Source organism: Anoplophora glabripennis, unplaced genomic scaffold (genome assembly GCF_000390285.2).
Source record: "Anoplophora glabripennis isolate ALB-LARVAE unplaced genomic scaffold, Agla_2.0 scaffold61, whole genome shotgun sequence".
NCBI classification, from domain to species: domain Eukaryota; kingdom Metazoa; phylum Arthropoda; class Insecta; order Coleoptera; family Cerambycidae; genus Anoplophora; species Anoplophora glabripennis.
The window spans coordinates 1,139,815-1,152,799 of record NW_019416237.1 but is presented as its reverse complement, the minus strand read 5'-3'; the positions used below and the strand labels follow the sequence as shown (position 1 = coordinate 1,152,799).

Here is a 12,985-nt window from a genome sequence, read left to right as displayed (position 1 = left end):
AATCTAAATGAAAATCCTTCTCTCGAACGTCAGTTTTTCGGTAATATTGCAAATGCAACTAAAAATTTCGATTCATTTAGCCATTTGACCTTTAAAATTTGAAAATTTTTTGCCAACGGCACTTTTTCTTTTTAGTCAATCAACGAATATGCTTCACCTATTCTCAATGTCACGAGCCGCCACTGCATTGGACTTACCAATTATACTTAAAATTAGCCAACAAACCACAAATTATTTGATCATACTTTTAGTCACATTTAAATGAATGCTGCACAAACAGGATACGGATACGAAAAATTTATGAAAAACAAACGAAAATATTCAAAAGACTAGAGGGCTACGGGTACAGAAAAGTGGTGAACCTGTACTTTATTGAATTTCTTATAAAATTTGAAAAAAAAACTGACTATTACTTAACCCATAACAGTTTATTCGAATTTTAGTGTTCCACCGCTTTTCCAAAAAAACGTCTTTTTGGAGCACTTCTGAAACAGTATATGCGTAGGACTCCGGACAATGGATTTTGCATGTTTCATTGCATTAATTCGATCGCTACTTGATAGAGGGCAGTAAAACTGCTGAAGTCAGACATCAAATTCATTTTTCAAGACATTCAACGACATAACTTTTACATTCAGCCCAGTTTTTCATTCATTACTTCTGCTTTGTACATAAGCCATAGCAAGTTTTTCTTTACCACTTAAAAAACAAAAAGTATTAGGATGAGTTTTTTTATTAAATAGAAGCATAGAATACAAATTTTAGTGTTAGTCTTCAAAGAATTTAGGTAATTCATTTCCTAAAATAACTCTACGTTCAACTCCTTCTTCTGTAATAATACCCAGTCGAACTACACCTCCTGATGACCCATCCCGTGACATAGCAAGTGCCAAAGCTAAAAAAAAAAAACATTTCAAATTTATAAATTTACATTTGTAGCATGAATTAAAAGTAATGTTTTACTGAAATTATCTTACTGTTGGCGACAAATTTAGCACATTCTTCCTTAGACATGTTCGGTTTATAGTTAGCATCTACATAACCGTACACATAACTAGAACCTGAACCACCAATTGACACAGGCTGCCTAACACACATGCCTCCTATAGGAATGGAATAAATTTGACCGCCTTTACGCTTGTCCCATCCTGCAACAAGGATGCCTGCCATAAGAGAATCTCTATAACTGTAACAAAGTTCTCTAAATATGGCTGCACCCACTTCCACTAGGGGCTCTTCACCAAGCTCCATTCTAAAAAATATTTTAATATTATCTCCGGACAGTGATCAACAGTAGTGTAAATAGAATACAATATAATAAAATAATAATTTATTACCCATGAAAATTAAGATGATATTTGACAATATCTGCAATAGCCTGCGTATCTGCTGCAGACCCAGAACGACAGCAATATATGTGGTCTGTTATTTTAGTCAGCTTGTCAGTAACACGATTAGCAATATAAGCTCTGAAAAAAATATATTTTAAACAAAAATATTACTAATAAATAGTAAATTTACCCTGTAGTGGTTCTTGAATCAGCACCAATAATTACACCACCAGCAAATTCTGCTGCCATGATAGAAGTCTGAAAATTTAATAATTATATACATATTCTAGGATACTCAAAGGCATATGATAATCTCAACTTACCCCCGTACTGTGCGGGGCATTTCTCCAATCATTTGAATCATCTACCATGGTAGAATATCCACTAAAAACAGGAGGCATTTTTATGCAGAATAACAAAATCACCACTCAGCACTTAACCAAAAATCTGCTTGTAATCTTGAAACAAAATTTGCTTTTAATTGTCAGGATGTCAGCCGCCAAAATCAGTCAAAATCACCTTTGACCAACGAAAAATAGGAAAAACACATGGAGATTGGANACAGCCTGTAATGACTTTAAGTGGCTTTTTGCCGCGTGACCCCACGCCGTGGAGGCGTAGGTTAGCTGCGGTTGAAGTACCACCTTGATAAGCGTTCGCTTATTCCTTAAACTGAGGGTCATTAGCAACTAATATCAGTTCAGAGTAACTCTAAGTTGATATTAGCAACTGATAGCTACTATTTCTGCCAAATCGAAAGGCCCTAAGGATAACGAGCAAGGAGCACAAACTCCATTCAGAGAGTGAGATACGAGATAGTGAATGCGAATTGTGATTTGTGCACAAATCATAGGGCCTTTCAATTTGGCAAAAAAGTAGTTATTAGGAGCTAACAGCAACTTAGAGTTACTCTGAACTGATATTAGTAGGTACTATTTTTGTCAAAACGAAAGGCCCCCATACTGTGACCATACCTGTGTTTCTGACTTCTGTTTCTTGTAGGTTAGATTTTTAATAACTCAAGGTAGATTTTTAAAATATTTTAAAAATCTTTATTTTCTGAAATTTTCATATTTTAAACAGTCTCTTGTAATTAATTAATTAATATGGAGGAAAATAATGTGGGGGATACGAAAAAGTCACATCGAGATAGGCATTCAGGTTAGTTTTACAAATTTTATGAATAAAAAATATTAATTACGATACTATTTTTTAGGGAGAAAAGCTGTAAAGAAAAAAAACAAAAAAGATATTCAAAACCCAATTGCAGAAGAACTTTCAGATAAGCAGCGGAATCCTAAAGCTTTTGCATTTAATTCAGCTATTAGAGCTGAACGAAGGTTTAGAAGGAAGCAAGATATTGAAACAAAGAAGCAACACATACCAGTAGTTGACAGAACTCCCATTGAACCACCACCTATACTCGTAGCAGTAGTAGGTCCACCAAAAGTTGGCAAAACTACTTTAATTAAAAATTTAATCAAAAGTTACACACGATCACCTCTAACGGAGATAAAAGGCCCTGTGACAATTGTTACTGGAAAAAAACGAAGAGTAACTTTTATCGAATGCAATAACGATATTAACTCAATGATAGATTTGGCTAAAGTAGGTGACTTAGTATTATTGTTGTGTGATGCTAGTTTTGGATTTGAAATGGAGGTTTTTGAATTTTTAAATATATGTCAGATCCACGGGATGCCTAGAATTATGGGCGTATTAACTCACTTGGATATGATCAAAAATAGTAAAGCACTCAAAACTACAAAAAAGACTCTTAAACATAGATTTTGGGCTGAAGTGTATCCAGGTGCAAAATTGTTTTATTTATCGGGAATACTCCATGGGGAATATTTACGAAATGAGATTAAAAATTTAAGCCGATTCATTTCTGTTATGAAATTTAGGCCACTACAGTGGAGAACGACTCACAGTTACTTACTTGGAGACCGATATGAGGATTTGACTAATCAGGAACTAATTAGAAAGAATCCTAAATGTGATCGAAATATTTCATTATATGGATATATTAGAGGAGTTCCTCTTAAAAAGGAAACTGCGGTACACATTGCTGGTAAAATGTTTTTAGATAATTTTTACATACTGTCTAATAAGTATATCTTTCAGGTTTGGGAGATCTCAAAATATGTGATATTTCCTGTCTTCCGGATCCGTGTCCATTACCGGAACAGATTAAAAAGAGGGCTTTGATTGAAAAGGAAAAATTTGTTTATGCTCCCTTTTCGGGTGTTGGTGGTATAGTATATGATAAAGATGCCGTTTATATCGAGCTAGGAGGTTCACATAGTCACAGTAAAAGAACAGATGATGAAACAAGTGCTATGATTGCAAATTTGTTGAAAAATAAAACTACCCTAGACGTGAAATTGGAACACTCAAAAATTCAACTTTTTACGGGAGGTGATGAACTTACAGCTAAAGATTTAGTTGAAAATGAACAACATGTAACTGAAAACGTACAATTATATGAAAAAAGGGACGATGAAAAAGAAGACAGTGACCTAGACGCTGAACTGAAAGAATTGCGAAAAGAAAACATATATAATTTTCATGAGGAACGTGTGGAGAATAATGGAAGAATTAGAAGAAAAGTAGTTTTTGACACTACCGATGAAGATTATTCAAATAATTTAAGTGATAATAGTGAAGATGAATATAAAAGTAGTGACAATGATGAAGATGGAATCAAAGAAGTAGTGAGTACTTCGTTCGAGTACACAAATTTAAGGGTGAATAAAGATAAAGATATTCACGATAAGGTTAGCAGCGTCTTAAAACAGCTTAGTTTTAAAGAAACCACTTCAGGAAAAGAAGACGGTAACAAATCTATCCAAAATTCCAAGGAAGTAAATGAAGAAAGTACTTCAGAAGCAAATGGTATTTTTTTTTATGGTGAAATCAATCTCGTAAGTAATGATAAAGATAATAATGAAGGTTCAGATAGTGATGAACACTCTGATAAACATGAAGAATCCTCGGAAGAATCAAATAGTGAGCAAGATTCCGAAAGTGATGAAAATTTGGAGGATAATAATGAAGACAGTGAAGACAATAGTGATGTCTATGGTATGGATGTAAAGTGGAAGGAAAATTTAGCCCAAAAAGCCAAAGATTCTTTCGTGAACCGTCAAAATACAAATCATAATATAATGAAATTAGTATATGGTAAGTTAGTCTTAATTTTTAATGAAAAATGCAAAATATTATGTGGTAATAAGTGTCAGAACTATTGATTTAACCAGTATGTATATTTCCTTTAGGTGTATTTGATTCCAAACATAATTTTGTGACTCAAGAAAGTGAAAGTAGTAGCGATGACGAAGATAATATAGGAGGACTTTTTAAGAAAGTGTCAAGGGATCAAGAAAAGTTAAAACTTAATAAAGATAGCATGAATTTAACTGAGTCATCATTAATGTTACCTTGGGGCGCTTCGACAAGAGACTGGCTAGATACAGAGGTAAGTCATTAATAGAATTCTCTCAATTTTCTACATTGATCATTTTTATATTTGTATTTACACATTTCTCATACCATTAAAAGTTGTTTTTTGTTTCAAAAATTCCAAATTATATGTATTTTAAGCCCTTATACAGGGTGAGTCATTAAGATTGGGTAATCTCTGCATTAGAGATATTAGGCATCAAGGGTTTCACAAAACATGTGTGACAAAATGGGCACTCTACTACCTACACATTATTGGGATATCTCAATAACATAATATAGCATAGAAACATTGACACAGAGGTGTTTGCGGTACTTACGATAACGATAAAGTTATTTTTGTCTGCGTTTTCTTTGGTTAAACGTACATGACTAGATGATACTGAAAACATTCTTGTAGAAATATGGAATAACATTGATCAAGAAAAGTTTAATATTTCGCTTCGAGTGTGTTTTATTGATAAGAAACTGTTAGTGACTGATTTTGTAACAATATGCTGACCCACCCAAATAAGGAGAGGGGCTTGACAATTATTATTTTTATTTCTAGAAATAACTTATTTTCTTGCACCCTGTATATGTTGAAAATTGCACATTATTATAAAAAAATTCCTCTTTCATTACTGAGAAATGAAACATCAAAATAAAAAAACACTTAATATTTTTCAGAACAAAGCTCTTATTGCTAACTGTTTTGTAACCGGAAAGTGGAAAGAATCGGAAGATGCAGCAGAACTCCTGAAGTTAGACGACACTGAAGATTTAAGTGATGTAAACTCAGAAATATTCGGCGACTTTGAAGATCTCGAAACAGGACAGAAATTTGAAACATCAAAACTGAAAACCGATCAGAAACAGGCAGAAAAGCGTAAAAGAAAAGATAGTGAGAAAGATGAAGAAGCCGACAAGCAAGCTCTTGTCGAGAAGAAAAGGAAGCTGAAAGAAAAATTTGATGCAGAGTATGATAATACTGAAAAGACCAGTTATTACGATGATCTGAAAATGACGGCTGAAAAACAAGCTCAGTTGAACAAAACAGTTTTCGATAGCATGCCTGATGAGGTTAGGGTGCAGATTGAAGGATTTAGAGCTGGAATGTATGTTCGAATAGAATTTGAGAATGTGCCTGCCGAGTTTATCACTAATTTTGATCCGACTTACCCGTTGGTTATAGGAGCCCTCAATATGGGTGAAGAAAATATAGGATACGTTAATGTTAGAATAAAGAAACATCGATGGTATAATAAAATATTGAAAACAAATGATCCGTTAATAATTTCCTTGGGATGGCGAAGGTTCCAAACAATACCACTTTATTCCAAATTAGAGGACGATTTGAAATACAGATATTTAAAATACACTCCAGAGCATCTTGCCTGCAACGCCCACTTTTGGGGACCGATCACGCCTCAAGGTACAGGTTTTTTGGCGTTGCAAGTCGTCGACTCCTCACAAGAAGTAAGTGTAAGTGACTATTATATATATTTTTTAATTGTATTTTTTTAAAGGTAGTTAAAAAATTAGGCTTCAGAATCGCAGCCACGGGAACTGTTCAAGAATTAGATAAGTCTACACAAATAATGAAAAAATTAAAACTTATCGGCTACCCACTAAAGATATACAAAAAGACAGCATTTGTTAAAGGAATGTTTAACTCTGCGTTGGAAGTTGCTAAGTTTGAGGGAGCACGTATTAAAACGGTTTCTGGTATCAGAGGACAAATAAAAAAGGCTGTTAATAAACCAGAGGGATGCTTTCGTGCTACATTTGAAGATAAAATTCAGTTAAGTGGTAAGTACTCTTACTTTATAAAATATTTGAACAAAGTAGAGATGCGACTGTGCTTTTTTTAGAGCAATGACACCTGTGACTGCTCTGGTAACTGACAAATAACTGCAATTTTTAAGAACAATGCACCAAATATTTATATAGATTTGTGTTTTTATGCTGGCAAAGTAACGTATGCCACTTCTAGTGTCAGATTTAATTTATTTTTTCTCCAACCGTCACAACACATTTTTTGACTGTTAGAAGTCTGCAAGGTTGACATTTTGACATAAGATAATCTTGCAATTTTTAGGTTGGTTGCACTTCATCTGCTTATTTCGTTTTCTTCTTCTTTTTGACATTATATGATGCAAATTTTGAACGGGAATTAATTAATCACATATGCACTAAATAATTTTCATATTTAACCCACATACTTCTATCCAGAAGTATGTGATTTAACCCAGGATTTGAATTAGGATAGTAGGAAAGACGTACGTCATACACAAATTTTAAATTTTGTTATGATGCATGTCATGTGTCATACATTTCTTGTCAAATCTGATTTATTAATTCCTTTTGCTGTGTGATATATTTATTCAAAGATCTTAAACTATAATGGGTAGCAAGAAAAAAGGAACAAATTTTACTGAGCATGAAATCGGTCTCCTAATGAATTAATGGCAACAGAACTAAAAATAATTGAAAACAAAAACACTGATGGGGCAACTCTTAGGGAAAATTCATTATACTACAATTGAATTAAAATATAAAAGGTGAAGATATAATATTGTAATATTACATACTGCTATTGCAGGTTCAAATGGTTCAAAATATGTTCTATTGCTGGGAACAAGATTGCCCTAACAGTGTTTTTGGAAAACCAAAATCTGTTAAAAAATTGTCCCAAAATAATTAATGCGTGTTTCACTTCATATGTACAAAAATTATTATTAACGTATTTGATCATTACCATCAAATAGCTCCTCCAATTCATTTAAATCCATGTTTTTAAAAACGTCAATTCTGTCAAAAGTATCAAAATATGTTTCCCGCTAAACCACGTTAATCAGTCGGTAATCGTGGCTAGATGCTCCGATTAAATTGAACTACGGACACGCCCACTTTGACCCCTGGTCAGTAGTAGACAGTGCTTGAAAGTAACCGAAACAAACGGTTAAAGTCTAACTGAAAGTACTGGCCCTAAATCTTTAGATTAAAAGTGTTAATCAAGTTCTAATTTATAAAAGTTTATTCAATAATATTTACAATAATTTTTGTTTATCTACATTGATATTAAATACACAGTTTGAACAAGTATTAAAATTAAATAAACCACTGAAATTGCCACAACCATCATTCTTGGAGCAATTCTCAAAGCAGTCGAACACGTTTTCATTAATATTTATATTATTTTCAGATATTGTGAAATCAGAAATGACAACAGTGCTTGGATTATCATTACCACTATCAACTTACAGTATTATTTTCGCAATATTTTATTCAAAAGTGAGTCGTCATTGTAGCTTTCCATCACGGTGCTCGATCTCATTCTTCCGTGTCTTTTAAGATAAATAAAGTCACCACCGCCGTCAACCAAAAGAGTAGCAGACGTTCATTGTAATGCGTGTCCACTGTACTCTTTTCAGTTGTTTAGCTTCAAAAATTTTGCCACTTCTTGGGAGACGGCACTAATTTTATGAATACCAACTACTACTATTTGATGACACTTTCCACTAACATATCTGAGAAATAATTGACATTCTACCAATTCGGGTGGACATAAAGCAACATATTTTCGATAAAAACTTAAATAATTGTCGCCCAGCACAGTAATAGAATGTGGTCTCTTGGTTTTGGTATTGGAAATTTTTATAATTAAGGCGGATTTCACATCTTCAACATTATCAATTGTTAAATCCACTAATTCATCAGAACGGCATGCGCCTGCAACCCCCAATATTAGGACGACCTACAAATAAGTTTTTAAAAATTTTGTTCCTTTATTTTTAAAGCGTTTACCTTCATCATCAAATATAAATTATAAGTTGCACTATTCAAAAAGCAATCAACTTGTTCCTTTGTAAATACTCGGTACATATACCTCATTTTGTCTCTTGAGAAAAGCATGTAACTTTGAATATTCGCTTACATCAATCCCCTTCTTTATATCCAACGTTGATCGCAACATTGAATATTGTGATCAAAGCTTTGATGGCTTCATTTTATTTGATAAGTTAGAGAAATACACTAACAATACATCTTCTGAATACAACTTAATGTTTTTTCTTTGCACCAATCCATAAAACGTTGGTAGACACATTCATAAATTTCTCAAGATTTCTTTGGGAGAAGATTCAAAGAAACCTCTTTCGCACACTCCAGTATCTCCTCAGGTACACCAAAATCTTCATTAGATTCCATTTTTACAAAGTTTTCAGCAAATTCTACCACAAACAATCACAAATGAACTCAATTAGCAATATGGCGACTATTATTTGACAAATTATCAATAAACTATATCGTTATATCCTACTTACATACTTTGCTTTATTATCCAAATTTGGTTTGAATAATTTCATAGCACAAATCCATAATAAAATGGGGGATTTTGGTTGGAGAAAATAAACATGTTTTATTTGGATTAAAAGTGTTACTTTTGTGGCAAGCAAATTTTGCATCTGCTCGACTACCTACGCTTCGTCTCACAAATACAAAATTGCCACAAAAGTAACACTTTTAATCCTACAACTAAACTCCACTGGTGGTAGTTAATGAGAATATTTTCGGTTTTTACATATTTATTGCTTGATACTTTATGTGCTTTTCAGATATTGTTTTCTGTAGAACTTGGTACAGAGTTGATGTACCTGAATTTTATGCTCCTGTCAATACGTTGCTGTTACCGTCTGGTAAAAAGAATGCATGGAGAGGGATCAGGACAACTGGTGAGATAAAACGGGAGGAAGGAATAAAAAATCCTGCCCACAAAGATAGTTTATACACAGTAAGTAAATTGCTTTATATATATTTAAATCCTCTCATTAAAATTTTCTGTTTTAGCCTATCAATAGGCAACCCAAGCCGTTTAAGCCACTAATCATCCCTCAGAAGTTACAAAAGGCATTACCCTATAGAGACAAACCTAATCATGGCATCAAGGTATCAGAGAGAAAGAAGGGCATCGATAGAGTTGCCGTCATTCGTGAGCCACATGAACAAAAGGTAATGAAAGTAATTATTTTACCCGAATTTTATTTTTTAATATTTTCGGTTTAGGTGTCGGCTATGATAAAGATGATTAAAGCCACTTATGAACACAAACAAGAGAAGCTGAAAAAGGAAACAAAGGAGAGATTGGAAAAACACAGGCAGAATATCGCGGCTCAGGAGGCTAGCAAAGAGAGAAAACTGAAGCAGAAAAAGAAGGAGGTGTTCAGGAACCGAAGTAAAGCTCAAATTAGAGAGAAGAACAAGGGTGGTGGAAAGTAATTTGGCTAATTTGTTTGTTTTTTTTTTTAAATAAAAATGAAGTTTAGAAACTTTGAATTTTACATAAAGATAAAGTATACCTTGTCATGTCAAGTTAAAAAAAGTTATGTTGTATAGAGAGCGAAGTACATTTATACCCGAACTAAAAATTGCATATGTGCCATTAGGCAGTTGAGTTATTGACATCAACTGCATGAAATCTTTCTTCTCAATTATATAAAATGACCAACAAATATAACAACTAGAGTTTGGCTCTTCGGTGTGTAAATTGGGCAGCGGGATAATGGAATATGTGGCGTTTGCACTATGGTCTAAATATCGCATTTGGTGTCTGTGCATTAAAAGAAATTTATAAATGTCTTATTACATTGATATAGAGTGCCAATCAGTGTAAAAGTACATCAAGTCATGTGCATGAACAAAATCATTTCTTACAGCTGTCGTACTGGGTATTTTTATTGTGACTTAATTTTTATGTTGTGTGTATACTATTCTAAAGTATGTGCAGATAATGAACGAGTTTCAATTATTTTTGAGGAATTTAATATGTACCTAAATGACTGAAATCGTTGAAAAGAACAAACAGTCATATACGATTAAAGGACCCCGCACTTTCCTTATGAAAAAGTGATTTCAGTTAAATTGGCTGAAATTTTTGTTACAGCTCTTAATCTGCCGATCAAAAGTCTCCATTGGCGCAATATCAAAAAATTCATAGTTTTTGAGTTACGTTAAGTGCAATAACTCTGTATTTGAAGGGGTTAAAAAATGTTATTTAATATTTTTTGCCGTTTGCATTTGCATTACCCCAAGGTGTACCACCAGGAGTTTGCAAAATCGGTCCAACACCTCTTTTGGGTGGCTTTTGTACCACGACTCAAAAACTACTTGTATATGTGAAAACGGTTGAGTTTAGCCCTGAATCTTGATTTTGTCAACAGATTATTTGTTAGTTATGCAGGATGCTACTGTTCCGTTAGCAAGAGAATTGCATCAAAGAATTAATGATGTGAATATAGTTCAAACTCGAATTGAAGCCAAAAATCTCTTTAGAAGGATCCAACTTAATAAAAATCATGCCAGAGAATTTCCTAGATTTGACCTCAATTATTTACATTGGTGTTTACCAGGTTGGTTTAGCTCCATCTTATGTTCAAAATAAGCTTGATATAGAAGGAACGGAAGTATTCAAATTTGATGAACACGTTCTAGAACCAGGTTTTCTACGGATCAGAATTTTCTCATGTTTCCGTATTGCAATGAAACATCAACTGTTAGTATTTTATGTGACTGAACCATATATTATTTTACTTGTAAGACTGGTGCAAGAACATAAGGTTGTTGAGTTCACGTAGCCAGCATGTTCTGGTTTTGGTATTTGAGTTTTGCATGTTCTGGTTCTGGTATTTGAGTTTTGCATGTTCTGGTTCTGGTATTTGAGTTTTGCATGATATCGACAAAATATACATTACCCGCGTGACGTGTAATGATAGTCACAACAGATAAAATCACATAGAAATTGATGATATATTGGATCCATGAAAATAAAATACATACATTTAGAATTCAGGGTTCATAGTTCAAAAGTAATAAAGAATTCCCTGACTTTTCCAGGTTTTCCCTGACATCAAAAAAAAAAAAAACCAGGTCATTTGTAGTTCATTTTTCCATACTAATTGGTGTTTATGAGTTTATGCATTATATTTTTTCTCGACTGGACTCCATAATCTTTTTTATACCCTAAGAACCTCTTATAAAGGTTTCAAAATCACAAATAGTTTTCTCTTTCAAGAACCCAGGGCCGGCATTCACAAAATTTCCAGTTGTAAACATCAAATTCCCTGACTCATGAATATTTTTAAAATTCCCTGACTATTCCCTGTTTTTTAAGAAGAATAACGAATTCCCTAACTTTTCCCGGCCCCTACGAACCCTGTAGATGTACCAAAATTAGTGAGAGGCAAGGGGAACTCACAGTAAAAAATCACCCTAGAGGTGTTGGACCAATTTTGCAACCTCCATGTGGTACACCTTGGGTAATGCAAATGCAAACGGCAAAAAATACGAATACAGAGTTATTGCTCTAAAGTCGACGTAACTCGAAAACTGACTTAGATATTGCACCAATGAAGACTTGATCGGAAGGTTAGGAGCTGTAACATACAAATTTCAGCCAATTTAACTGAGACCACTTTTTCATAAGAAAAGTGAGGGGAAACTAAAAATAGCAACAATACAATAGGGCTGGAGTGGAGGAAAAAAAAAATATTTTCCAAGTTATTAACAATTCCTTATTAAAGTGAAAAATTCTAGTAAAAACAATAAATGTACAGGATAAGTGACACAAATAACTCTTAAACCTTGGTATTTTGTTTGACTTATTTGAATAGATACGAAAAAACTGAAAAATGATAGTATAATACTTTTCCAAAGCAACTTGATTATTTCAATCAAACTATCTAAAAATGAGAAAGTAGTGACCATACTATTTTTTTAGGGCACAATATATCATTAGTATAACCAAATTCATTAATCTCCCTATCTACGATTAATAATTAACACGTTGACTGCGACATAATCTCAATGAACTTTGTCCGTGACTGAGATCATAGAAAAAATAATATACAAGAAATATTCCATTTTCTATGACTGAGATACATATCTTCGGGGATATGTAACAAAACTTCTGTGTGCGGTACATATTCCTGGGGATATGTATTTTTTTTTCCTTTTGCCTTTTTTAACTTTAAAATTACCCCATTTTTTGTTTTAACTTTGTTGTTCCGGGCAGTTCGGCCCAAATTCCCCCGGATACGGAAATTTTTTTCTGATGAACCGATCGAGTTGCGGTTTTCGGCATTGTCTTCGGAAAAATATCAGGAAAAAAGTCTATCTATTACTTTTTGGGGCTGGATCGAAACTGCATTGCG

General features: G+C 33.4%; 2 protein-coding genes across 2 annotated transcripts; one reads left to right on the top strand and one right to left on the bottom strand.

Moving 5' to 3' along the window:
- Window positions 1-715: 715 nt before the first annotated feature.
- On the bottom strand, window positions 716-1,835 carry LOC108917722 (proteasome subunit beta type-6). Its single transcript, XM_018724463.2, has 5 exons — window positions 1,655-1,835; window positions 1,522-1,589; window positions 1,338-1,469; window positions 978-1,252; window positions 716-895 (listed from the first exon to the last, which is right to left on the bottom strand). The coding sequence occupies exons 1-5, from the start codon at window positions 1,730-1,732 to the stop codon at window positions 768-770; spliced, it is 681 nt and encodes a 226-aa protein (XP_018579979.1). The 5' UTR covers window positions 1,733-1,835; the 3' UTR covers window positions 716-767.
- Window positions 1,836-2,312: 477 nt separating this feature from the next.
- On the top strand, window positions 2,313-10,099 carry LOC108917740 (ribosome biogenesis protein BMS1 homolog). Its single transcript, XM_018724484.1, has 9 exons — window positions 2,313-2,492; window positions 2,548-3,405; window positions 3,459-4,517; window positions 4,613-4,812; window positions 5,466-6,254; window positions 6,305-6,587; window positions 9,395-9,570; window positions 9,627-9,788; window positions 9,843-10,099. Exons 1-9 carry the CDS (start codon window positions 2,438-2,440, stop codon window positions 10,053-10,055), a joined length of 3,795 nt encoding a protein of 1,264 aa, XP_018580000.1. The 5' UTR covers window positions 2,313-2,437; the 3' UTR covers window positions 10,056-10,099.
- The last annotated feature ends 2,886 nt before the right edge of the window (window positions 10,100-12,985 follow it).